Genomic DNA, 27,147 nt, shown 5'->3' with positions numbered 1-27,147 from the left:
TACTACTGTATTTACCTGACAGAGAACGGGGCAGATTCAGAATGTAATCACAAAATACCACAATGAAAATGTGGAGTAATCAGACATTAGCGTCACGGACTCATGAGAGAGAGAGGTGTCGTATGATCGTTAACAAATTTAACATTTCAGCAGAGGTGCTTATTTCCATACAGGTTTAGTGGCTGAGATTTTCTCACATTGCACAGCGCTGTGAAGGTTCTGTTATGTTCTGCCAGCTCACAGCAATTTAATACAATAGCAGGAAAAGAGTCAAAGGCTGTAACACCCCCCCCCACCCCCCGTTGTTGTAAAGCGTTGTCTGTAGCTGGTTGTGCTTTGCATGTGTGGGATTCTGAAACGTCCTTAAATTCGGGAATTGTCGTTTGTTTATTCAAAGTCAAAGACAGTCCAAAGTAGTGCTACTTTGCACATTTTTGTGGGTCTGAGGTGTATTTAACATTTTAGCTGCCAAAGCTCTGCTGCTTTCTTCGACCCTCTCTGTGTCTGGTCCTGCTGTGTGCACTGTGAGAGGGGGAGTGGCCAGCGGCTAGAGCAACAAAAGCCAACGTGTGGTTCTTTTACTGACGATATATTTTGCATTTCTTATCCAAACAACGTCAAACTTGGCACTGCACTTACTCGTGTCCGTAGCAAGACACGTGTCAAGTTTGAAATCCATCGGACTAACGGTTCGAGAGATATGCGAATAACACACTGACAGACAGACAGAGACAGACGTTCCTGCAATTTATAGATACAATGGAAATTAATGGAAACCAATGGTTGCCTGGAACAGTGTACATGATTTAAACCTACATGATTTGATTTTTGTTTCTTTGGGCCACTTAGAGGCAATGCAAAACAAATGTACTGACATTGATATGTTTAATGTGTTAGCAAACAGCAACATAAAGCAACATTAGCTTTGAAGTTGTGTTTATGTCCACTTGGTCAGTCTAGCTACTTTCCTTTTAGCTCTATTTTGGTCTTCACCAACTCACAAGGGAAATATCTGGCTCTTTAGCTGCTAAATGCACCACTATGTTCGCTAGCTGGCTGCTATCTTTAGTCATCTGTCTGTCTGGTGTTGGGAAGTGGGTTTATCAGAGCTATTTTTGCCGCATCAGGAAAAGATGATGATGAGAGCTGTAAAACCAAAACGGGGGATAATTCTGTGTGACTTCCTCACTACAAACTTTCACATTATATGTACAGTAGTCATTTCACCTATTAGTAATATAAAAAGGATGATTAGAGAAGCCATCTGTGCTTCAGTCTTTGCTACTGCTCTGTGATTCATCCTGTATGATTCCTTCCACCTGCCTACCTAGCTGAATTTCTGTCTCTCATGCTTAGTTCACACCTTTACTAATAATTCTAACTCAATAAATTTGGCATTCATTTTTAGTCACAGTGTCTAAGACACTTTATTTGTGAAATACTAAGTAAAGGGCTGTTCCCCGGAGGAGCTCAGCTACAACCTGGAGATTTATCTATATGATTTTGAGTGTGGCGGCAATGCTCTGGTGAAGCGAAATAAATAATCATGGTAGAATAATAATACATAATGCGCCTCTTATTTTACATCTTGTATCATGAGGAGTACATCTTTTAAACATGCAGTACAATTGGTGTGACCTGAGGTGTAACTTGTTTGCAGATGTGAACATAATCATACACAGACAGGCGAGTAGCTAAGCACACACACACACACACACACACACACACACACGTGTATCTATGATTACACAAACACTTATATCCAGAGAATCAAAAGAAGCTTTCAGTGGCTTCTCTTTCACCCCACTGCCCAGAGACAGTGAGTGGGCCTCTGAAAGCATCCCCTCAAAAAATAAAATCCAGTCAATGGTATAAGAACGTCTGCCCCGATGAGTTCATGCATACATGCACAAGTTCAGACACCCAAACACACAGTTTTGCAACCAGGAGTTAGTGGAGCAGAGGTGTAAAATCCAAGTCAGGAGTTCTTTCATTTTGCCTTGGATGAACAAACAGCTTTTCAGCAGGGAAACAGAATATGCATTACCTCATTCTTATCTTCGAGTTTGCAGCTTTTGTTGTTTTGCAGTATTTATTTTCTTATTTTTTAAGCCTCATTGCTTTCCTCTCTCTCTCTCTCTCTCTCTCTCTCTCTCTCTCTATTCTGTTTTATACTAAGCATTTTGCTCTACACTTTTACATATTGTGATTTGTTTTTGCAGTGAGTGTAAATGTCTCTCTCTTCTTCAAGAGTAAATTCATTAGTGTGTATCGTTGTGACAGAACCATTTTATGCAAATCTCCATGATTCGATCCTAATCAGTCAATGTTTTTGGGTGTGCGTGTGTCCTCTGTGTAGACGACGGGCCGTACCAGCGAGACCCATCTCCTCCTACTCCACTCTGCTCTTCCTTCACATCCAACGCTTTGGAGGAGCGCAGAAAGAGCCACATTCCAGAGGAGTTTGCAGGCCTCCTTCATGGATCTTCCCCAGCTTGTGAAACCCCTGATACACCTTACCATCTTTACAGCCCCAAACCCCGAAAATATGCCTCTACGGACGTCCAGAGCAGCCTGTTGCAGACCCCGGAGTTCAGCATCGTAATCGGAGGAGGACCCACTCAGATCTTCCCCAGGACGGGGAGCGAGTCATCGCCTCAGAGGACCACCAACGACCCCCAGAAGCCACAGGTGGTGTACCGGACTATCTTCCACACTAGGGTCAACCAGGACCAGGCCCGACCCAGGAACTGGGAGCAGGCAGATCAACCTTGTGGCTGGTCTTCACTGGGCCACCCACCCTCCAACTCCCCTGGTCAGAACGGGAAAGTTCCAGAGTTACGGGGGATCCAGACAGGAGGTGTGCCCAAGGGCAGTTCATTGGGTGCTGGCTACGAAGAGAGGGCTTGCACCCTGGGGAGGATGAGGTCCATGCCCCGCAGTGTTTTGGACTTGCAGTTGTCCAAGTCTCTGTCCAAATCTGATTCCAACCTGGTAGCTGTATCTCCCATACAGGTAGGTTGTTCTCAAAGTCTCAACTTTGATTTTCCATCTTCTTTTGTTACTCTCATCTAAAATGACTCATCAAAGTGTTAATGAGAGAATGATTTATAAAGTAGAGCCCAGCATTTATGTTGCATTATGAAGGCGTGTTAAAACTTTTTTTTTCTCTGATACGGTTTCGCTCTCTGAGACATTTATGTAAGAGGCCAAAGATAAGCTTCTTTTAATAAAAGTTATACAAAGTTTCTCTTTTTTTATAAAAGTTTAGGTCAGCACCAAGATCTCTGTTAGCAATGAGAGCAAAGGAATTTATTCTAAGTATTCAGTTGTATAAATTATGCAGCCATGGAGATAGTTTGCATCTTGCCGTATCATGCAGACTCTGAGTGACTTCAGAAACAGCACAGAAACCAGTGCAGCCAATTAGATAACTCACTAATCTGGGCCACAGTGCTCCCTACTGTGCAGCACATTTTATGAGACTTTTTCTTTAATTCATTGTAAATAAATCATAAGCTAAATACATAGTCTGATGAAAAATGCTTCAGATAAAACTTTGATATGGTTATTCTCTAAACAGTATTTAGTGCCTAGTTGTCCAAAATGTTAAGGTTAAAACATTGGCAACCTTTGCATCTCATTGTCGGTAGATTGATTATGCTTGGAAAACAAATTGTTGGCTTTTGCCTTGTCCAGGAGGAGCACGGCTGGGGGTCTGCATCTCGTGGCCAGGGGCCTGGAAGTCCCAGCCCCGGAGAGGGTGCCAGCCCAGGGGGAAGACTGGAGAGAACGCCCTCCTTCACTGCTGAGTGGGAAGAGGTAAGAAGAGTTTTTTCCCGACATGAAGTACTTATTTTACCAGATGTTTCGGATCAATTGAGATATAAAAGGGAAGTCAATTTTACAGAAAACAATAAACGTGTCATTTCTGCATCACTCAGGTTAATCAGTTCCTTTGACTGTGACACTGCATATATTTCTGTAGTAAAACTGATGCCTTTCCAAGTGATGCATCTCTGCAGGGGGCAGTTGAAACATCTGCACCAACAGCAGTGAGCTTCTTCAATTTTTCCTCTCTTTGAAATCCACTCACGCTATCAAAGTGCAGAAGTAGCCCCAGTGCTAATTTAACATCCACATAGCTCCCACATTGATTTCCTTCTGTACCCAGCACTGGAGCTGCAGGGAAGACCAGATAAAAGAGAGAAGGCTGTTTCTGTTATAGAGGGTAGAGAGCGGAGGTCGAGGGTTCTGTGTGTTTTGGTCCTCGGTGTGTTTGTGCCTGGGGCTTCTTTGGTATTAAAGTGTCTCTGACATAGATGTAATCCATTGACTGGACACCGCTGTTGGATCTCGTCCCTTTATAAACACTTCGGGTCACAGAGACACAGTCACTATTCATCATTCACACAACACACATTTCACCAACCTGATGCTTATGCATGTTTACCCCCTGGAAATGAAGAATCTCATACCATTTTATTTTATAACATTGATAATGACTTAATTATTCGTTCTATTTTTTAAATAATGCTAATGCATATGAGTGAAAGTACATTTGTACATTCCTGTCCACTTTTGCATGTACATGGTAATTAGTTCCTCAGCACAGCTAATAACTTGCTGATGATGATGAATTACCATATGGAATTTCCCATAATTCTCTGCTGTCTTTACTGTTTAATTGCATGATACAGGAGGATGAGATAAGATGGCTTCAGGGAAATTGTTGAGTGATATATAACAAAAAGTTGGTCTATTTGCAGCACATGCTTGGGAAAGATTTGCATTACTAGCAAGAGACGAGCCACATGGGATGTCCCACCAGAGTAAGAAATCTGAAGATATCCATACTCATTAGTGCTACAGGCATAAATAAGGTTGCCTCTGTATGATACAAATGTGTGCTTCTATCTGGCTTTACTTTGAAAACCGCTGATGTTGGATTGTTTGTGGTTATTTGGATGAAAATTAACAGCCTGCAGTGAAATTTTGGTACAATGTGTTCAATCTTGAAAACGGTAGCGATGGTGGATCAGTTAAAAGGTATTACCGGTACATAACAACTTGAGTCTTATATTTGTAGTGTATCTTTCCTTTTGGTGATAACATTGTAGGCACCGGTACAGTTTATGGCCTCTTTACAATCGCCGTTCCCGACCTGTCGTGCGACAATGTGACGTCGCAATGACGTGAAGCACATGAAGCACGGAGGAGTTCGAGGACAACTGGATGCCAGGACTCTGAGTGACTGCAAGTCTCTCTTGTAAACTTACTGGGTTGAGATGAGTTCTTTTATAGTGAATGAAAGGCTTGATCCGGCGAATTTGCTCATCAAATCATTGTGCAGACATTCTGAAGTATTCAAAGTGCTTCTCGTCATCAATGCTGCTGCCAGTTCTGCCGTTGTTTACCTTTTTCTTCTTCTTCTAGTCCGTAGAAATAGCAAAGTCGGTAGCCTTTCCTCAGTTGCCTCTGTTCAGGAGAAGACTGCAACATGTGTCGCGACCACCACGCGCGAGTTTAAATAGTCACGGCGCACTTTCACACTGTCGCGCGACAGGTCGGGAGCGGCGAGAATACCGGACGTTTTAGCCTCTATGTTACATATTCTGTGTACATGTGAATTAGTGCTCTGTGTGCAGTGGCATATGCAGAAATTTCCACCTGTTTATCCAGCTACTAAGAAAAGGCCACCGTCATGGTACGCCAGCTTGTAAACACGGTTTGCATCTGTCAGACCTGGCCCTTTAAACACCGTTCCCTTACCATTCGCAACATGGCCGGTTTTCTCTGACCTGTTTTGAGCCAGCGGTCCTGACAGGTGGATGGATGTGCAGGTTGCATAGTTCAGTGGTTAGTAGCAGGTCCAGGGTCAGGGATGACCGGTCGACAGCCAGCAGCCAGACACTAATGAAGCCACTGAAGCTCCCTCCAATCAGCCTTCCTCTTCCTTCAACTCTGCTCTGTCTTTAATTTTCCTTCTAACGCATCTTTTCCCCCCGTATGCTCCTCCAAGCCTTTTCAATTCACAGGGGGAATGTCTGACATTCAGTGAGCTGGCTGGTGTAATGATCATGTTATGTGACACTTGAATCCAGAATAGGGATTAGCCTTATTAGTGGAAAATGACTTTCCATTGAACATGCTGTACATCTCTCTAACTCTGGTTCTGTCTCTCTCTCTCTCTCTCTTTCTCTCCCATTTGTTCAGATCGACAAGATTATGAGCTCTATTGGTGCAGGAATAAACAGTGGATTGGACATTAAGAAAGACACCTCAGGTAAAATACAAACAAGTATGTATATGTGAGCATGTAAGTAATTATGCCTTGAGAGATAATTCAGGTTTATTACAACTTGGGTCTTTTTGGCGATCATTACTATTGGTTATGATAAGACTGTACTCACCAAAATAATTGCTAAAAGAAAGGCAAGAAACAGAAGCAGTCAGATTATCAGACAGCCAACAGTAGGAGCAGATAGCAGCCAACTTGAGATCCCACAAGGGGATTGGTCCTCAACCTGGTCATGCATTAATCCTGCTGCATTATATAGATATATATAGATTACATATAGAATATTTACAGGAGTTCATTTACAGGAGATTATTTCAGATGTTCCTCAAATCTTTATTTATTTTTATTTATTTTTTTCTATGAATGATTGGAAATACAGTGGGGCAAAAAAGTATTTAGTCAGCCACCAGTTGTGCAAGTTCTCCCACTTAAAAAGATGACAGAGGCCTGTAATTTTCATCATAGGTACACTTCAACTATGAGAGACAAAATGAGGGAGAAAAAAATCCAGAAAATTGTAGGATTTGTAATGAATTTATTTGCAAATTCCTCTGGAAAATAAGTATTTGGTCACCTACAAACAAGCAAGATTTCTGGCTCTCACAGACCTGTCACTTCTTCTTTAAGAGGCTCCTCTGTCCTCCACTTGTTACCTGTATTAATGGCACCTGTTTGAACTTGTTATCAGTATAAAAGACACCTGTCCACAACCTCAAACAGTCACACTCCAAACTCCACTATGGCCAAGACCAAAGAGCTGTCAAAGGACACCAGAAACAAAATTGTAGACCTGCACCAGGCTGGGAAGACTGAATCTGCAATAGGTAAGCAGTTTGGTGTGAAGAAATCAACTGTGGGAGCATAAGAACGTATAAGAAAATGGAAGACCTATAAGACCACTAATAATCTCCCTCGATCCGGGGCTCCACGCAAGATCTCACCCCGTGGGGTCAAAATGATCACAAGAACGGTGAGCAAAAATCCCATAACCACACGGGGGGACCTTGTGAATGACCTGCAGAGAGCTGGGACCAAAGTAACAAAGGCTACCATCAGTAACACACTACGCCACCAGGGACTCAAATCCTGCAGTGCCAGACATGTGCTTAAGCCAGTACATGTCCAGGCCCGTCTGAAGTTTGCTAGAGAGCATTTGGATGATCCAGAAGAGGATTGGGAGAATGTCATATGGTCAGATGAAACCAAAATAGAACTTTTTGGTAAAAACTCAACTCGTCATGTTTGGAGGGGAAAGAATGCTGAGTTGCATCCAAAGAACACCATACCTACTGTGAAGCATGGGGGTGGAAACATCATGCTTTGGGGCTGTTTTTCTGCAAAGGGACCAGGACGACTGATCCGTGTAAAGGAAAGAATGAATGGGGCCATGTATCGTGAGATTTTGAGTGAAAACCTCCTTCCATCATCAAGGGCATTGAAGACAGCCAACACAGGTGGCTAAGGGATTTGGAGGGGCGAAGTGGCATAGACTGCAATGACATTACATGTAAGGTTGCTAAACATCCTTGATGCTTATTGGGTGACAGGAAGCCTGCGAACAGATCTTGTTAAGGTCATTAATAACAGAGGTGGAGCCACAGAAAAATGACACATGATAATTGTCTACCTGCTTAAAGATGCAGTATAGAATGCAAAACATCTCCAGAATGGGCAATGCACGCAACAGCCAATAGGAACGCTTTCTCTCTCTGAAATGACCAGTGATTGACCAAAGTCTCCCATCACGGGCTAAATTATCTAAAGCATGAATACAGAGCCAAGAGGGGGTGCAGACGTCTAGTTTTCTCAAAGACCACTTGAAATTACAACATGCTGAAAGATTATTATGGAACCTTTGCCCAACAACACTCAAAATGAAGTGCCTATACACAGGTCGCTCTGAAAGCTTTATTCATTATAACCCAAAGGAATGATTGCCAAAACTACAAAAATAAGACCTGAATTAAAATAAGTGTGGGTGATTCTGCTTTTTGACTTTCTTGTGCACATCATATCCCTGTTTTTGTTTTATTACCTGCATACCTTGAATCCCTTGCTACCCATCTTTATTTACTGTATTCATCCCCCTCTCCCTTAACTCCCCCATCCTCCACCTCCTGATTCCCTCCCCTTTTCCTCTCATCCTTTCTTTTTATCTATCAATGCAAAGCCTCTGCTAACCATGGTTACCGCAGGGAGAATCCTGTTGGTGCCAAACCAGCCCCCCGCCACCCCACCCTACCAACACACACATAGCTACACCACAGCACAGCACAGAACACACACACAGAAAAACATGCACATATGGATGTGGCTATATACATACACTCAGCATGGTGTGTGTGTGAGTGGGAGGGAGCTCGGCTTCTTGCAGACAAAGAAGCTGGAGCTGTTGTGATGGCTATTATCAGCATAGCAAGCCAGATATATGGAGAGCAGCAGAGAGAGCAGGGTGACAATGGACACTGTGAGAGAAGATAGACACAGGAGGTAGACAGAGGAGCGAGAGAGAGAGTGAGGGAATGAGGGAGAAAAGCAGCGCTCAGAGAGAGGAGCGAGAGAGAGAGAGAAGAGGCTGCAGAAGCATACAGATGAGAGTGGGAGTACTTGATAAAGAGAAATCTACAGTGCAGGCAGCTCTCGCTCTTTCTCTCTCTCTTACACACACACACACACACACACACACACACACACACACACACGCATGCATACACACACGCTCAAGGGAGCAGCCAAGCGAGCGCAACAGCTGAAAAGAAAGCGGCTGCTGTGCTGTGCGCGACAAACACACAGTCATTCGCTTTTACTTGCGGATCTATACCTACAGTCTTATCCAACACCCATCTCTGGCAGGATTTAACCCCAAGACGGAAGCTGTTTTCTGGATACAACTTCAGCCTTCACCCCCTTCTCATCTTTCCTCTGGCTGGATTCAGAGAAAGCTGCATCTGGATGCCTTAACCTAACCTTTACCCGCTTGTACTCTTGCATGCTGACCCCCTCTATCCTTACCATGCCCCTAGCCTAGCCTCCCCTTCCTCCTTTTCCTCCTCCTCCTCCTTTCTTTACCCTTTTCGCGCCCCGCCCCCACCCTCTACCTGCCTGCCTCCCCTTTATTCTCTGCCTCCTGCTGCCTTGCCAAAAGACTCCTCAAAAGCATGGCGGGCTCCTTCGACAGCCACTTTGCCCGCCATAACATGATGTGGCAGTGTCAGCTGTCTCAGCCGGACTGCCGCTGTTACCGCGTGGACGGCTACTCCTTACTGAAGCGTTTGCCCCTCCACCCCCTCATAGGTCCCCGCTGCCCACTGCAGTCCGTGGGCCAGTGGCTTGACTCCATCGGCCTGGTCCAGTATGAGAACCACCTGCTAGCCAATGGATTTGACAACGTCCAGTTCATGGTGAGTGTTGCACAAGTTAAGGGAAAAAAGGAGGCAGGAGAGATATTGATGCTGGAAGTTTAGGGTGGGATTTGTTCATTCATCGCTCTTCCCTTGTTCTTTTTTTGTCTTTTGGTTGGCTGTTTGCTCTTTTTTTGTGCTTTAAATGTAATATCCTCTCTCTGTTTGTCCCACCTTCCACTAAGCAATCTTTGCTCCCCTAGGTGTAGCTCATCCTCATTATATCATCTATCATTGTCTTTGCCGTGATTAGCGTGATTAGTTTTTTCTCCTTCACTCTGATCTCTTTCATTTATTGGATTTCCTCTTTGTATCACCCTCCCTCTCATTATTCCTTTCCCATCATTGCTGCCTCTCCCTACTGATACCATGTGAGGTCCTCCTACGCACAGAAATCCTACGCCACATCTCCAGCGTCAAGCTGCAGACATACATGCTCCTAATACACTGAAAATGCACATGTTTGTTTCGTGGTTTTTGCATACAATTGTACATGAATGTGCATACAAACACAGCCACCTGTAGCCTATGGATCAGGATGTAACCTGATCCTCTGTTTTATCCGTTGGTCCCTTCATCTACATAGTGTAGGAAGAGAAACTCACTGGGCCATTTCACATTTAGAAACTTTTTATGTTGGTGTGTGTGTGTGTGTGAGAGGTTAAGTAAACCCTGTAGAAATAGGAGATGAGGAGAAAGAGGGAAAGCAAAGTGGCGAAGCTAAATTGAGAGAAACTGCAGCAGAGGCAGAGAGATGGGAGACATACTGTAGCAGAGGGATGCTGACTGGAGGAGTTTGTCTGTAGTTGCAGATTGTCACTGTTGAAAAATGTTTTGGGTTTTATCCAAAGGTTTTTAAAAGCAAAGTACTAATATTATTTGAGTATTTTACCAACCAATAGAAAATAATGTTTTCTTTTCAGTTAAATGTTATTTCCTGACATGAGGTTAACTAGCAATGTATGCAGGCATTTGTATATGTATTTATTTATGTGTGCATTCTGGTCCTCCACTCAGTGTGACCTGCATCTCTTTCCGTTGGTTACCGCGGCAACAGGAGGAAATCACAGAATCTCTTTTTTCACGTATTCCTCCCTCACGTGGTCAGTGTGTATATGTATGTTTTGGGCCACACTTTACACGCTTCATTACGTATTTAATACTGATTAATTGGTTTTGTGGGTGATGGAAAATTACCATTAATTTTGTGTCACGTGTGTGTGTGTGTGGGGGGGGGGTCGGTCTGTCTGTCTGTCTGTCTGTGTGTGGGGAGAGTACACTCTTGTTCCTCGTGTTCCTTTACATTTAAACATCTCAGATCTCTGCAGTGGCTAATTATCATTTTTCCATATTAATCAGTCCTAGACTGCTACTAAAGCACCAACATACAAACTCTCTTCTGTCCTTATTTTTTCCTTATGTCAGTTCTTTTCAATAAAGCTTTATTGGCATAATGTTTTGAGCGAAAAAGATGTTGCCAGAGCATACTGTATACATGAAAAAAGTAAATAACACATCAAATGAATACATTAACAAGTGGTGATAATTACAGTAAGTGGAGTGAAACAATTAGTTACTGATAACATGAAGTAAGTAAGAAGAGAAATATAGTGAAACTGTATTACTATGTATTTCTCTAGTTTTGTGAGTGTAATGCCTCCAGAATTAATGTTAGGTAGCCGTACCACAGGTAGTAAAGGACAGAAATTATTTACCCATAATCTTTGCTAGGCTAGGTTTTTACAGTTGTATAACAGTTATTCCTAATGCAGGAGTATATAGTTGACCAAATTCAATATAACTCACCTAATTCTCTTGTCTACACCCAAAAACATAACTAAATCAAAACAGAAAGCAGCCATAATTGAATTTATCTTTGGCAACAACATTGACATATTATAGCATTACTGTATAAAGGTGTTATGGCAAAAGTTTTGTGAAATGGTTGTCTCTTTCCACTCACGTACCAGACAACTTTAGGATTCATTAGAAGTCGTGTTTCTGGCCAACCGATGAATATAAGTCCAATATACACTCTCATTTTCTGTCTTGGTTTCTGCCAATGCCTGAGGGAAAAATCTGGCTAGTCACTAACTTTGTCTGTCTCTGTTTGGTGCAGGTAGCGTAGAACAGTTTTATTTCTAGGGAGCTGCTCTAAAATCTTCCTGCTACGAGTGGAAACAATGCTGATGAACAACAGTAAAGCTAGCCAAGGGCTAAAACGCTCCGTAGAGAAGAGATAAACTGCAGGTGAATGCGAGTGGGAATCATTTTACCCAGTGTTAATATTAAAACATAGATTAGTGCAGCTATAAGTTTAAACGTTACTTGAAACAAAAGTCACTGGGCATATCTTTTGGTTAAGAGGTTTTTCACGCTCAAAAGTTCCAATATATACATTTTACTATAATCTGTCAGAGGGAATACACAAACTACCCAACTCAATCCAACCTCTCCTTTGTCACAACTGCTTCCCATTTAAATTTGAATCTGATTTAAATGAAATGAAGTATTAGCATAGATTATCTATTCCAAAGGTTTGCTGTCTCATATCAGAATTAAAAGAAGTTTTTTGTTTGTTGTATCTTTATGAATGAGTCGAGGTAGGAATCACTGCAGCAGCTGTGTGAGTTTTCAAAAGCAGTATTTTTCTTTTACTTAAAAATGTGAATTCTCTATTTGTAATGTCCCCAGGTGAACACTCCTATCATTTTCACCCGTCTTCCTACACTCACACACATACAGTGGGGAGAACAAGTATTATTTGAGATGGTATTTGATACCCTGCCGATTTTGCAGGTTTTCCCACTTACAAAGCATGTAGAAGTCTGTAATTTTTTTATCATAGGTACACTTCAACTGTGAGAGACGGAATCTAGAACAAAAATCCAGAAAAACGCATTGTATGATTTTTAAGTAATTAATTTGCATTTTATTGCATGACATAAGTATTTGATACATCAGAAAAGCAGAAACTAATATTTGGTACAGAAACCTTTGCTGCAATTACAGAGATACATTTCCTGTAGTTCTTGATCAGGTTTGCACACACTGCAGCAGGGATTTTGGCCCACTCCTCCATACAGACCTTCTCCAGATCCTTCAGGTTTCGGGGCTGTCGCTGGGCAATACGGACTTTCAGCTCCCTCCAAAGATTTTCTATTGGGTTCAGGTCTGGAGACTGGCTAGGTCACTCCAGGACCTTGAGATGCTTCTTACGGAGCCACTCCTTAGTTGCCCTGGCTGTGTGTTTCGGGTCATTGTCATGCTGGAAGACCCAGCCACGACCCATCTTCATTGCTCTTACTGAGGGAAGGAGGTTGTTGGCCAAGATCTCAGGATACATGGCCCCAGCCATACTCCCCTCAATACGGTGCAGTCGTCCTGTCCCCTTTGCAGAAAAGCATCCCCAAAGAATGATGTTTCCACCTCCATGCTTCACGGTTGGGATGGTGTTCTTGGGGTTGTACTCATCCTTCTTCTTCCTCCAAACACGGCGAGTGGAGTTTACACCAAAAAGCTCTATTTTTGTCTCATCAGACCACATGACCTTCTCCCATTCCTCCTCTGGATCATCCAGATGGTCATTGGCAAACTTCAGATGGGCCTGGACATGCGCTGGCTTGAGCAGGGGGACCTTGCGTGCGCTGCAGGATTTTAATCCATGACGGCGTAGTGTGTTACTAATTGTTTTCTTTGAGACTGTGGTCCCAGCTCTCTTCAGGTCATTGACCAGGTCCTGCCGTGTAGTTCTGGGCTGATCCCTCACCTTCCTCATGATCATTGATGCCCCACAAGGTGAGATCTTGCATGGAGCACCAGACCGAGGGAGATTGACCGTCATCTTAAACTTCTTCCATTTTCTAATAATTGCGCCAACAGTTGTCTCCTTCTCACCAAGCTGCTTGCCTATTGTCCTGTAGCCCATCCCAGCCTTGTGCAGGTCTACAATTTTATCCCTGATGTCCTTACACAGCTCTCTGGTCTTGGCCATTGTGGAGAGGTTGGAGTCTGTTTGATTGAGTGTGTGAACAGGTGTCTTCAAACAGTTTATACAGGTAATGAGTGGAGAACAGGAGGGCTTCTTAAAGAAAAACTAACAGGTCTGTGAGAGCTGGAATTCTTACTGGTTGGTAGGTGATCAAATACTTGTGTCATGCAATAAAATGCAAATTAATTATTTAAAAATCATACAATGTGATTTTCTGGATTTTTGTTTTAGATTCCGTCTCTCACAGTTGAAGTGTACCTATGATAAAAAATACAGACCTCTACATGCTTTGTAAGTAGGAAAACCTGCAAAATCGGCAGTGTATCAAATACTTGTTCTCCCCACACATGTACATGCCATCATATCAGCGCACAGCGTATTGTACTGTTGTTTGCACCCATTTTGTAGTCGCTAACAGTTTTCGTCAGTACTTCTGAGAGACATGGGGACATCGCCCCTCTGGTCTTAAAATGTTTCTCAATAGCTCAGTCATTTCCTCTGAAATGCCTTTGGATATAATTAATATTGAAAAGAGCTGAAGATGAAACAGCCTTACATACACCATGGAAACTTCAAAGTCCCTTTTGTGACTGGGCCTCTCTCTGGGTCTTTCTCCGTTGAAAGTTTTTCACCTCTTTTAGTTGTTTGTGATTAAACAGGAAGACAGTTAATGTTTTCCGACCTTGGGAAAACTCCATGGCTACCACAAATTGATATTAATACAGTTAAGGTGCAAGTTTACAGGGATTACATTGGTATTTTGCAGTGCTCCTTTTTATTATCATTGGCTGTGGATTCTTCTTCGGGTCAAATTCATTTCAGCACCACTCAGTATGGGAAATCGAGTTAAATGGCAGATTCAAACTGAAAACAAGAAAAGTTTAAGCTTTTTTTTTTTCATTTCAGGGCCAGTTCAAGTTCATCTGTAGAATTGATTGGTTTGCAAATGAATTTGACCTTGATTCTGATCTGTAGAATTGTATGGCAGTGAAAAGGCACCGTGTACTGTACAGGAATGTATGCAGACATGCACGTAAACTTGGACCAATCCACCATTACCATTTTCCACTAATGGGGGTCATTAGAGTGGGCGTGTCTGATCACCTTACCCATCCAGTAGAGGACAAGTGCTGCTAAACTGATGGACAAATAGCAACAGGGCGGAGTGGTTGTTATGGAGACAGCGTTTGATATGAAGGACATTGGATGGAGACTAATCACGCCCATTTTAAACAAATGTATATGTGTGAAAGAGAGGGAGGTGGGAGCATTAGACAGATAGTGGAGTTGAACAAAGAAAGTGACTCAGATAGAGAGATTTTATTGTGTGTGTTCAATGTGTATACTTAAAAAACAACTGAAATAACACTGACTAAACACAGAATCAGTGAACAGTTCTACCTGGAAAAAAATTGCCTGCTAATGTCAGTTTGCTGGCTAGACAGCTACTTGGCAGACTTGGCTGGAGCATTCCTGATTTTTTTCTTATTTTTTATTTAAAATACAATTAACTTCACATTAGTGCTGTCAGTTAAACGCGTTATTAACGGAGTTAACGCAAAACCATTTTAACAGCGTCAATTTTTTTTATCACCAGATTAACGTTCTTTTTGGCATAGCAGACTTTGTAGTTTTTTTTCACATGCTGTTGCAACAACTAGTAACGTTAGAAAAACTACAACACCACACCGGATCTAGCTAGACCCGGAAACAAAACAACAGGCACGCCGCACACACTTGTTTGGGCTTGCGAGCCGGCCAAAGAGTAGTAGGCTAACGTTACGTTTTGAGTGGATGGCGTGCGCGAGACGGCAAAATGGATGCCAATAAGTTTCTGAATGGAAAGTTTACATTTAAAAAGTTGCCAAATGATTCCATTGACAAGACCAAAGTGATCTGTGTGTTTTGTCGTTGTGAACTGAGCTATCATCGCAGCACGTCCAGTCTGAAAGACCACTTGATGGCCAAGCATACAGCTGATGCGTGATGCACAAGGAGTAAACCTCTATATATGGGCGCCCACTCTACCAACTGAGCTATCTGGGCGCCCGTAGTCATGTTTTGCATCATCTGGCACATGTAAGCCCGATATTCACTCTATATTAGTTTTGGTCTCCACCAACTCTTAAGGAAAATATCTGTCTCTTTTAGCTGCTAAATGCTCCACTTGTTCACCAGGTAGTCACTAACTTAGCCTGGTATCTGTTGTTTGTTGTTGGGCTGGTAGTATACTGTGGGTTATTGGATCTACTTCTGCTGAAAACAGATGCGTGCAGGGTCTGGAAACAATGCTAATGAGAGCAGTGAGACTGCACCAAAACAGTGAAAGACTAATGGTGATTTCAGTTGGATTTTTGATTGTTAAACTGTTTTTATTGCAAACTCTTCCTCCAAATGCATGCATTTAGAAAACGGGTAGCCTGTGATTGAAATCAGTGTCTCAAGTTCATGTTCAGAGCCACTTAACCTCGGATCTTAGGCATCTTTATGGGACTAGTCTGTAGCAAAGAGCCAATTCACCTTGCTTAGTCCTCTGACTGCAGTCCCTTTTAACACTAATCATTACCATCAAACATACACACACTCCTTACTAAACTATGCATACCACCGTAGCCGCTTAGAAATGTGACTGGAATATAGAAGTGGAAGGAAGAGAGCAAAGGAAGTCGATAGTGGAAACGATGGGGTAAAGCACGGTTGGTTATCGCTCACTTGAGAGATTAATACTATAGAAACTCTCCCAAGTGTCACATAAACTGATGCTTTGTGGATTGTGGAGGCACTGAGACACACAAACAAATACTGAAAGAATTTAATGTAAAAGGTATTTAATCAGGATGCTTTTTATTTGGTTGCAGGCAGCACAATGAATCGCAAGAAAGATTGAAGCCAGTTGATGAAGACAAAAGGTAGAGCGGGGTTTGGCTTGTACATGGAATTACAAAGAGGAATTGGGGCGTAGTACTAGATAGATAACAGAAATGAAGAGATAAAGCATGATGTTGTGCTGTGTGTACTAAAGATTCTGCAATTGATAAGAACAGTCGTGAGGCTAGTGAAATTAATTTGACCCAACTGTTCCTCAGAGGGAGAAAACAGCATTTGAAATGAAATGTTGGCAGTATTCCATATTTCCTTCAAAGGTGGCACCTCTAATCCTCCTCCTCATAAAGGAATTTATTATTCTGAAAGAAACATTCTCATGAATATTAAACTGCCACCAAGTTAGAGAAACTTAGCTAACAGCTTCTACACATATGAGAAAAAGATAAATGCAACACCAACAAGTTTGTAAAGAAACCAAAATGAATTGCGTTCTTAAAGTGCAAGTGAGGATATAGAAGGGATGGTTTGTGTAGTAATTAAAAGAAAGGCAAAAGAAAATAGTAGAAGTTATTTAATAGCAGAGCAATGGATAATGGCAAACCATGAGGGAGGATGAACAGGCATGAAAGGAACAGAACAGAGAAAGAGCAAGAGATACAGTAGGCTGAGCATGATTTGTAGTACTCTTCTAAGTCTGTTGGCTCAGATAATGGCCTTAACTGCCATCACTGAATATCAATTTTACTCCATCTTTAGTCTTTCCTCAATCCCCTGCCACTGCGCATGAATTTTAATTCCTGCATTCAGAGAGTTTGTGAACCACTGCGGCAATGTTTTAAAGTGCTGTGGTCGTATCACAAGCTCACCACAGGCCATGGCAAATTTTATCCACTCTGTGGATGCTAATCATCTTTCACTAGCAAAATAGATTGTTAGTGTTAATACCAGTTCTGCATACCAAGTGTTGGAAATGTATCATACATATGCAAGATAGCATAACTGGTACCATACAGAATAAACAATGTATGTTTCAGGAGGAAAAGCTGAGCCTATTTTTCTGTTGTTTGTCTCCCATTTATCCTCACTCAAGTAATATTGATGTATCCATGTGATATTTATCCCCTGATCCATCCTGTGCACTTTGAAATGGCAGATATGGGACAAACATTATGTTAAGACAGAAAGGGAAAAGGCAGGATACGTTTGGAGAGAGAAATAACATTAAGGAACTCTATTTCTTTCTATCAGGATCCCAACAGGGAGCAATTAGTCATGCCTTAAAGTCCCCCCACCGTCTACTCTGTGCTGACTCTGAGAGTCATTTCTCTGTTGTGAAGTTTTAGCATGGTAACTCCAGTGCCGGCTTTGCTCTGCGCGCTAATAATCAGCCTGAGAGCTGATCTCTGAACTGCACTCTTCTCTGACAGAGGCCCCAGTGTACAGGTTGCAGAGGAGAATGTGGAAGGAATAAGTTTAGCCACAGGATGAGCCCAATCAGCTGCTGCTGCTTCAGGTTTCAGTGCAGAGACAAACTGGTGGAGCCCTGGAGACAAAGTTATACTAATAAGGCTGCAGCAATATCCCTCACTTTAAGGGGCTCTTTTTGTCCACAGTGTGTTGACATTTTAAAATTTCCTTCATCAAGGTAAAGTTTAGAGAACCTGGGACATAAGGTACCAAAAAAAAACGGATGTGCCAAAAAATCAGGTGCATGGATTAATAGCCCATGTGTTTGGTTTAGCAATTTGTGCCCATGGGTTAATAAACTGGAAGATTAAAGTCAAGATGCACTAATGGAAACAGTCAGACTTTCAATATGGGCCGTTAACCTTCAGAATAAAAGGGATGGGGCGGTTAGATAATTTTAGGGTACTACAGTTCGTTATTTAATGTTTGTAGGCACTAAATGAAAGCAATGATTAAAATCTGTGTCAGAAAAGCACTGAGATAACCATGCCATATACAGTACCATACACACAAATTGCACATTGCACATAAAACCAGTCCTAATGTCCTGTTGGGTCTAATTTGATTGGTAATGAATCATTTTTTTTTTTAGGATAAAGTACAGGTTAGGTGCATGTTTTTAGTTTGTAATTTATGTTTTAACAATCAAAGAGCTATTGTAGAATGGCTAACAAGCTGCAACTTCGTTTAGTCCATTAAAGAGTAACTACACACAGTTTAATAATCTGGCTTGGCGTGCCACGATACTCCCTCTTGAAACATTTGCAAAGTTGATCTTTGAACCAACATTTTTTACATCCATGTCAACTACCTACTAATCTTCTTTTTGCCTTTTGTTGGCACATTGCTACTTTTCTTGGTGCATTTCTGCCACCAGCCTTCCATCAGTGGAATAGTCTAAATTAGTATGGTTTATGAATCCAAGAGCATATATTTCTCACCCTATTGCATGGTTTAGCACCATGTGCACAGATTTCCACATCAAACCTTTAGTAATTGTCTTTGTGTTGGATTTTGTGTAAGGTTTTCCAGCATGTTCATATTTTTAAACAAGTGAAGATCCACACATTCATGCCTGGGAGATGCCGAGTATACAACCACATTCTTTAGGACCAGCTCAGATTCATTGCTCAAGGGCTCCTTAACGGTTAGATCTGAGTGCTACATATACCCATACTCATATTTTCCCCAGACGATTCAAGACTCTAACCTTCTTGTTACTTCCAGCACTTGTCTTCCATGTTTGATATTTTAGTTGCTTGTCAGGTCTTGACCAGTTTGTAGATGGGGACAGTTCAAAGCCCTCTAGTTGGAAATGTAAATGGCTGGTACTCAATCGTGTGATAATCTCGATAATAAGATCTGGAGTCTCAAAAGTAAACATGAACAGAGATTTTTCTGGCAAATGTTCTGCAGAAAACTGCAGTGAAATATCATTGACAGCTATCTCCTACCTAGAATTAATATGTCACAGCGTCGGAGCAAAATGTCCTTTTCGAGCACACAATGTTCCCCAGAGTGGTTGACATATGTAAGGTAGAGGGAGGAAAAAGCAGAGATATCTGCTATCTACCTGCTTTACTTTCCTCCTCTCTTGGATGTTTATCACTGTTATTAGTTTGACGTGTGTGTGTGTGTGTGTGTGTGTGTGTGTGTGTGTGTGCGTGTGCGCGTGCGTGCGTTTGGTCCTGAGACTGCCTCCAGGCTGGTCACACAGCCCCTCTCCTCCTTCTATATCTTTATCATTATTGCGGTGATTACCTTGCTTCTGTCATAATCTATATTTCTGGTGGTGGCTGTGTTGGCCTTTCTCTATGTTGCAGCTGTCTTCATACACACAGCATCTCTTCCCTCACAGCATCACACCTTTCCTCTAATTATCTGTCTGCATGAAGACACTTTCTGTCTGACTCTCTGGAGGGGGGATAACCGATAAGTCTCAATGTTTCCCATTGCATTAATTAAAGTTTAAATTGTGTATGATACCGATACAGGCTGCTCTGTGTGTGCGTGCGTGCGTGTGTGTGTGTGTGTGTGTGAGTCCTAAATAAGAATATCAAAGTTGCCATCTGATGTTTCATTGCTTTCCAGTCTTTTCTTAGTCATGTCCTCTATGATATTCCTACTCACAGATTGATGCCTTATTGTTTTATGCTGAAGCTTGTTTAGTAGTTAGCGTTTCAAAGGTGCCAAATACCCCTAGTGCCAGTGTAATAGAGTGTATGTTGATGCACTAAAGTATATAAACTCCTAAAAATCCCATGTGGATTTAGTGTCAACTTTTGCTTTTGCACCATGGCTGCGAGTTTACTGATGTGGATGTGTTAGTGATATCCAGGCGAGCATCAGGAGGCACACGCACATCTGTAAATGGTTTGCAAGTGCTGAGGAACAATTTGCACAAAAAGACAAACAAAATACCCGCACATTGCTTACCCGTTCCCATTTCTTTTTAATTCTACATGACCATACTTTGACTACCTGAGTAAGTGGTCAGAAAGTTTTTTTTTTTTTTTATCTCATATTTCAAGTTTGACTAATGCATTTTCTCGTGTGGCGAACAAATAATTTACTCTGGATAGGAAACCTGGACTGAATTGGCGAAATATAATACAATAAAAGTCAGGAAGGTTTTATTGCCATCATACAAATATCAGACAGTCCTCGACTATTATAGTAGAACTACAATAGTTTCAATTTAAAAGGTGCGGCTACCTAAATCAAATCAATACCAGTATTTTTTCATGTTTTAACCTATTTACTACTAGACTCACAAATAACCATTTTGCAAACCCTGTCCATGTTTTTAGCATTCCACACAGACACTGGTTTGTAATAATTCTCTGAACAAAATGAAAACTATTACCACACTAATCAAATTTGCATGTGTTGTGTAATTCATCACACATTTTAATCAGTTACATTGTTGCAATGAGGTAATGCAGTGCAGACTTTTCAAATCAATCTGCATATAAAGTGATTACCATGTAATGACAATAGAACTTAAAAAACAACTTAATACATTCTTGATGTTTACTGTGATGGATAACACACCTCAAGCAAGCTTTAAGCAAGTCTGTGACTTGATAATATGGCAATAAATGGAAAACAATAAATGGAAAACATGGCCACCTAGAATGCTAGAAAAAGACCTACATCTAAAATTGTACAGCGTGCAATCAAAAATGGACAACAAGGATAACTTGAATGTTGAAATGCAAGTATTGCTATTATTGTTTTGTATGTGTTTTCATCCTATGTGGAGCCACGCTTGTAGACAATGTTGCATTGTTAGCTCCTAACCATAGCTGTTTGGTTACTCTGCAGGGCAGCAATGTGGTGGAAGACCAGGACCTGCTGGAGATTGGGATCCTTAACTCGGCTCACAGACAACGCCTCCTGCAGGCCATACGGCTGCTGCCCAGGGTCAGTACTGGAGCTAATCAAACACTCCAACAAGAACATCACACACATGGACTAAACCTGAGCTTTCTAATCTGTGTTTTTTGTAATGTCAGTCTAGTGCAAGTTATACAGTCCTTCTAGAAAAATGCGGCTTGATTATGCAGCACGTTTTCTTAAAAAATGCGATGGAATATGCGGGATATTTATGCAATTTTATGCGATTAAATTGCGGGAACTTGCAAAAATTGCGGTTTCATCATGGCTTCATCGCGGGGTTTGCAGCTTTTCGATGATGTTCACGTCGCGTAATTACGTCACTTCATAACGTTCCCATGGCAACATGGGAAAATGGCTGCTCTTGTGTGAAGTAAACGCAACATTTTTCAACTTTCTGCTAAGATATATGTGACTTTTTTGCAACGAAAATGCGGGGATTATGAAATCATGCAAGCCCCGCATATTTTGCACGGAAATCGTCAATTTATGCAGCGAAAGTGCGGCGTATTTGAAAAAATGCGGCCCCCGCATAAATATGCGGACTTTGGCTATGCATTGAATTATGCGATCACATATTCAAGTTTTTCTGGAGGGACTAGTTATATAAATCCATATAACATTCTCAACAACTTATGTCCACATTTCCAGTTTTAAGATTGTAAGGTTGACATAATACAAATGAGAGCTGATATTTACTTGTACTGTAGCTGCAGCCAATCTGTTTTGTTTAGTATTAAATTCAGCAAATCTTCTGCTCCATCTGTCTTTCTGTGTGAACTCTCTCTCTGTGGGTGGTTAGGTTTATCTCTGCATGTTCTGGAGAATACTTGCGCCAAGGAGTTGTTGGATTCAGGAAAAGATGCACTAAGCCACTGTATGCTACTAGAGATCGCAGTATCCAAACTACATCAACAAATGTAATGATGCAAGGAAACTGGCGGAGAAACTAAATCCACATTGTCCTGCATCTGTAAAATTCACACAGAGATAAAAACACAATTTGATTATTTATCTGTCACTTAGCAAAAGGCCAACAGTTTCTCAAAAAAGGACCAGTGGCTGTTGAATTAATACACATCAAATACAGACTCATAGGCCATTTTGCAGCTCTATGTTAGCAAGGGCAAGTGTGTGTGTGTGTGTGTGTGTGTGTGTGTGTGTGTGTGAGAGAAAGTGAGAGTGAGAAAGTAGGATCAAACGTGTGGAACTGGAGTGAGAACAGGATAAAGGAATCTGCAAAAGAGAGACTCTGAGCTCAGAGATAAGTAGGTTTCATACAGACTTCCAGATAACTTTGATCTCCAGTCAGCACTTTCCTCTTCTCAAAAAAAAAAGAAACCTTTAACTTTTGCCTGCCCTCACAGGTAGGCAAACCCGTGCTCAACTCAAGGTGGAGAATGTGGGATGTTTGTGTGAAGCACCATCAACTCTCTGAAGCTGTATTGACTGTCAAAATGGAAGTGAATGAATTATGATCTATGTGCTACCCTCACAAAGTATCTCACTTAAGGCAATAAAACCCTGCTGTTGGCGTCCTTTTCTGCCTTTTTTCAAAAGTTAAGTTTTTGTTTATTTGTTACATTATATACAGTACATGATGAAAAATTGAAAAACATGAAAAATGCACTCTTTTAGAGCTCAGTATTGGTTGAGTATGTTATATAAGAAATAGGTATATTGGCTGTAATGTAGTTAGCATTTGTACAGAGCGTTCCAAGCTTTCAAGCTCCAGGTCAAAGGCAGTGGACCATATGGGCAGAAAAATGGCAGACCACCTCTAACATTTATTATTATGTTCTCATATTTTTATGAGAACATGAAGGACAACTCGGAGAGAGAACAAAGAAAACAAATTCATGTCATGAAATCTCCCAAGCGGCGAGTGTACAGAGATATTAATGTAGTATTCTCAGCAGTCCAGGATATGTTTCAAAGTCTTGTAAAGAATGGCAGAAAAAGTAATAACATGTTGAAAATACAGAACTTGAAAGATCACTTTTCTGTCTGTAATGAAGGTGCGACCTGTCGGTTACGATGGCAACAACCCCACGTCGGTGGCAGAGTGGCTGGAGTCATTGGAGCTCGGTGACTACACCAAGGCTTTCCTCGTCAATGGTTACACCTCCATGGAGCTGGTCAAGAAGATCTGGGAGATCGAGCTCATCAATGTAAGTCACAGTTATTTCCACTTCCTACTTCTGTGTGCAGTACTGAACATGTTTAATTTTAAAGGATAAGGCTGGTGATATTCTATTTTCTGGTGATATTCTTTTCTTCCAATGAAAAGACTAAAGTATTGTCTGTGTATCCAAATCCTGATTAATCTTGTTAAGTCGATCACATACACTGTCCTTTTAAGTAAACACTCACCAGTGTGCCAAATATGTATTATTCCATGGCTGAAAATAGTCCCCAACAATTGTTAAATACAAACACACAGTGCCTGGCTGTTGTAGGAAATTACTGAGCATTTTTAAGGAAAAAAAACAATATAGTTGTGACCTGTTTTTTAAGGGGCACTCCACAAACTGTTTACACATTAAGATCAGTATACCAAAGTCTGAGAAAATAACCATGATGATGGTTTGACAAAATGCTAGCTTTTTTCTTTCAAACACATCTCACGGTCTTCATCAGAGTATGCTTAGTGACACAATGTTCTGACCAAGGGCCGTGGAGTTTAAAAGACCTGACCATTTACCAGGCAGGAAGGACTAATGACAAATACTACTGGGTTGCATTATGGGAAATGTAGGAAACCAGTTTTTTTTTAGTTTGACCCAAAGCAGGAACTAAGTGTCAGAATGTCTCTGGCTCTGCTGCTTCAATTTTGACCATTCTTTTTTTGATGTCTCTCTCAAGTCCTCCGACTTTCTGAAAGTAAAAAAAATGTCTTCATTAGGAAGGAATAGGCTTGTGGCTGAGTGCCACAGACAGGGTAGGGAAGTAGGAAAGTATTGAGAGATGGACTAACACATTGTAAGTTTTCATCATTCATGGGAGTCGTTGACAATAGGAAAAATATAGACTAACACCAGTTTTATCCTTAACAGGTTTTACAAGGTTTAACAAGGTTTATCTGCTACCTGGACAGATATGACGGGTTTTTGACTGGCTTGTCGCTTGAAACAACTTATTTTTTCAATCAAGTGATGCAATGTTGATACTAATAGAGTAATCCCTCTTGTGTCCACATACAGTATTATCTCTTATTTGAAATACATTTTTGTGTCGGGTCAAATTTCTCCCTCATAGACAGATATTAACTACACCTTTTAAGCAGTGGAACACTGTTTTTTTTTATTTATTTTTTTAGCTTGAATGATGGGTTCTGATAGATATATTTTCTTTGTGATAAAGGACAGCAGTGGCACAGCCGTGGCTTTTTGAAGCTGAATGCTTGTTGGCTTCTGTCCTCATCTCTCACCTGGGTGACAGAGTGAATTTGTTTCTCCTGCTCAATAAATCACACTCAGGCCCCATACATCAGTAGACGCACAAGCTTTGTGCTTTGGCTTTTTATCTGAAACAAGGCTGAAGTCGATGTGAAAGTTCCCTCTGTGGAATACATGCAGAGGCAATACCCAGTGTGCAGAATGCCCATCAGGCATTTCTTCTCATTACTGTGCAATTCGTGCTAAGAATGCAAACAGGAAGGAGGTGCATTTTTGCTGTTATATAACAACCTTACTGCATCTTTTTTGTTGTTGTTTGCTTATTCTCTAATTTGCTTCTTGTCATACCAGCTCTTTGTCTTGCTGTAGATGTTTGTGGTTTAACATTTGCAGTAATAAAGAGTAAGCAGATAGTTTGCAGCTGCTTTCCCTAGATTGAATTCTCTCCTGTAAATATCAGTAATGGAGGATGATAACAAGGTTTGACTCCTATGTTGGCACAAGTAGTGCAGGTTTATGATTACATTTTTACCAACATAAAATCTTAAGTAGAGATGGGGTATGCTGCAGCCTGATCTCATCGGAGTGATGTGCTCCGAGTGTAACGAAATCATGCTCGATTGCAGAGGGCACCTGCCTGGCTGATTTCAATGAGAGAGGAGAGAAGGGGTGTTTTTCCTTCCCAGCGGAGGATGAAGTGATGAGTGATCAGCTGGAGGAGGTGGACGGGGAGTTATATAAGCATGTGGGATGCAAGATGTTTCACAGTGCTGGGGATACCGCCCACATGCTGCGCGTGTGTGTGTGTGTGTGTGTGTGTGTGTGTGAGTGTTTCTGGATGCATATGTGAGATAGAGAAAGTGTTAATACATGCTTTTGTTTTTATGTGTTTTTAAATGCATCACTTTTCAAACACAAGCCAAACTATACATCAATCTCCTTTCTCTTATGGAAAACAGAGGAGCATTAAAGTCTAAATGATGTGCATATGAACTACGTACTCCTTCAGTACTCCCATTTAGAAATTCATGTGCATGTAAATACGTATAGTGTATAGCATAAGGATTCTGTCTATATGAAGAATTCACATATAATTCTGAGTAAAACAGCAGTGCAGAGTGAATCCACTAGAGGCTGCACAAGTACACAATAAGGCCAGAAGTATGTGTCCACATACATTTGAGTACTGGGATTGTTTATCAGGACTAGGCACTTTAGACAATAGGATGCATCCAACTTTGTGGTAACAGTTTGGGAATGGCCCCTTCCCATTTCAACATGACAATGCCCCTGTGCACAAAGCCAAGTCTATAAAGAAATGATTTTCCAAGTTTTGTTTGAAAGAACTTGACTGAGTGGCTAACACTTAATTTTATTGGTCCCTTAACTTCACATTTTACATTTTCATAGAATTAACTGACATTTCATTGTAAACTCATAGGCAGTTTCCAGATTACGAGACACTTCACTACTAGAGCAGCCCTCCAAATACTAAAGCATACTACTGTAAAATGAATTATAAATAAGACATCATCAAAGGAAACCTTAGATGCAGGTTGTATTTACTTAAAGGGTTTGTTAGGATCTTTTGAAGTGGGGTTGTATGAGGTACTTATCTATAGTCAGTGTATTATCTACAGGTCGGCACGCCTCCAGTTTGGAGAAGCAGGTGACACGGACCAAGCAATGTACTGCTGCTGTTGACAGGGTATTTTAGCCACCAAAAAAAGGCCCACGGAAAAAAAATTCACCCTTGACTGGCCTGCACAGAGCCCTTACCTCAACCCCATCCAACACCTTTTGGATGAACTAGAATGCAGACTATACCACTTGGCTGTAATGTTCAGGTGTCTACATACTTCTGCCTATGTGGTGTATTAATTTGAAGCCGATCTTATTGATTGTGCAGGACTGCATGTGACAGTGTGTGTGCCTGCTGTACAAGCTGTCCTCATGACTGCGTGCCACTGCAGCAGTTCACTGAAGTATTCTCTGGGGCGCTGCAAAAGTCACTGCTGTACCTGAGAGAGGTGTGTGTTGTATGTGTGTGTTGTGTGTGGTGTGGAGAGAGATATTGTAGTGGGAGGTTAAAACAGATGTGGGGAAGGACATACAGATGTAAGATAAATGAGGGGGATGGAAAGAGAGAGAGAAAAGAGGACAATTTGGCTGCTGCTTTCATGTAATCACCAGATAATTGCCATTGGCAACAGATGCTGTGTTGTCCTGGGAGACACGGCAGGAGTGTTTAGCATTGTTGCAGCATTTCAAAATATAGGGACACAAGTGTGTGTGTGTGTGTGTGTGTGTGTGTGTGTGTGTGTGTGTGTCATCAGAGTAGATTGACTCATCTGAGTTGCACCT

The 27,147-nt window shown here is 41.4% G+C and overlaps 1 protein-coding gene across 2 annotated transcripts in view; it reads left to right on the top strand.

The window, feature by feature from the left end:
* Window positions 1–27,147, top strand: part of anks1b (ankyrin repeat and sterile alpha motif domain containing 1B) — a 238,508-nt gene that overhangs the window by 170,385 nt on the left and 40,976 nt on the right. For both annotated transcript variants that reach the window (XM_078243136.1, XM_078243133.1), the window contains exons 14-19: window positions 2,360–3,015; window positions 3,700–3,822; window positions 6,217–6,286; window positions 9,596–9,702; window positions 21,314–21,412; window positions 23,404–23,556. In XM_078243136.1, the coding sequence (XP_078099262.1) occupies window positions 2,360–3,015; window positions 3,700–3,822; window positions 6,217–6,286; window positions 9,596–9,702; window positions 21,314–21,412; window positions 23,404–23,556 (1,208 nt within the window). The remainder of the gene's footprint in view (window positions 1–2,359; window positions 3,016–3,699; window positions 3,823–6,216; window positions 6,287–9,595; window positions 9,703–21,313; window positions 21,413–23,403; window positions 23,557–27,147) is intronic.

The sequence above is a fragment of the Sander vitreus genome, chromosome 23 (genome assembly GCF_031162955.1).
Source record: "Sander vitreus isolate 19-12246 chromosome 23, sanVit1, whole genome shotgun sequence".
Classification (NCBI taxonomy): Eukaryota; Metazoa; Chordata; class Actinopteri; order Perciformes; family Percidae; genus Sander; species Sander vitreus.
This window is presented reverse-complemented; position numbering and strand designations above follow the sequence as displayed.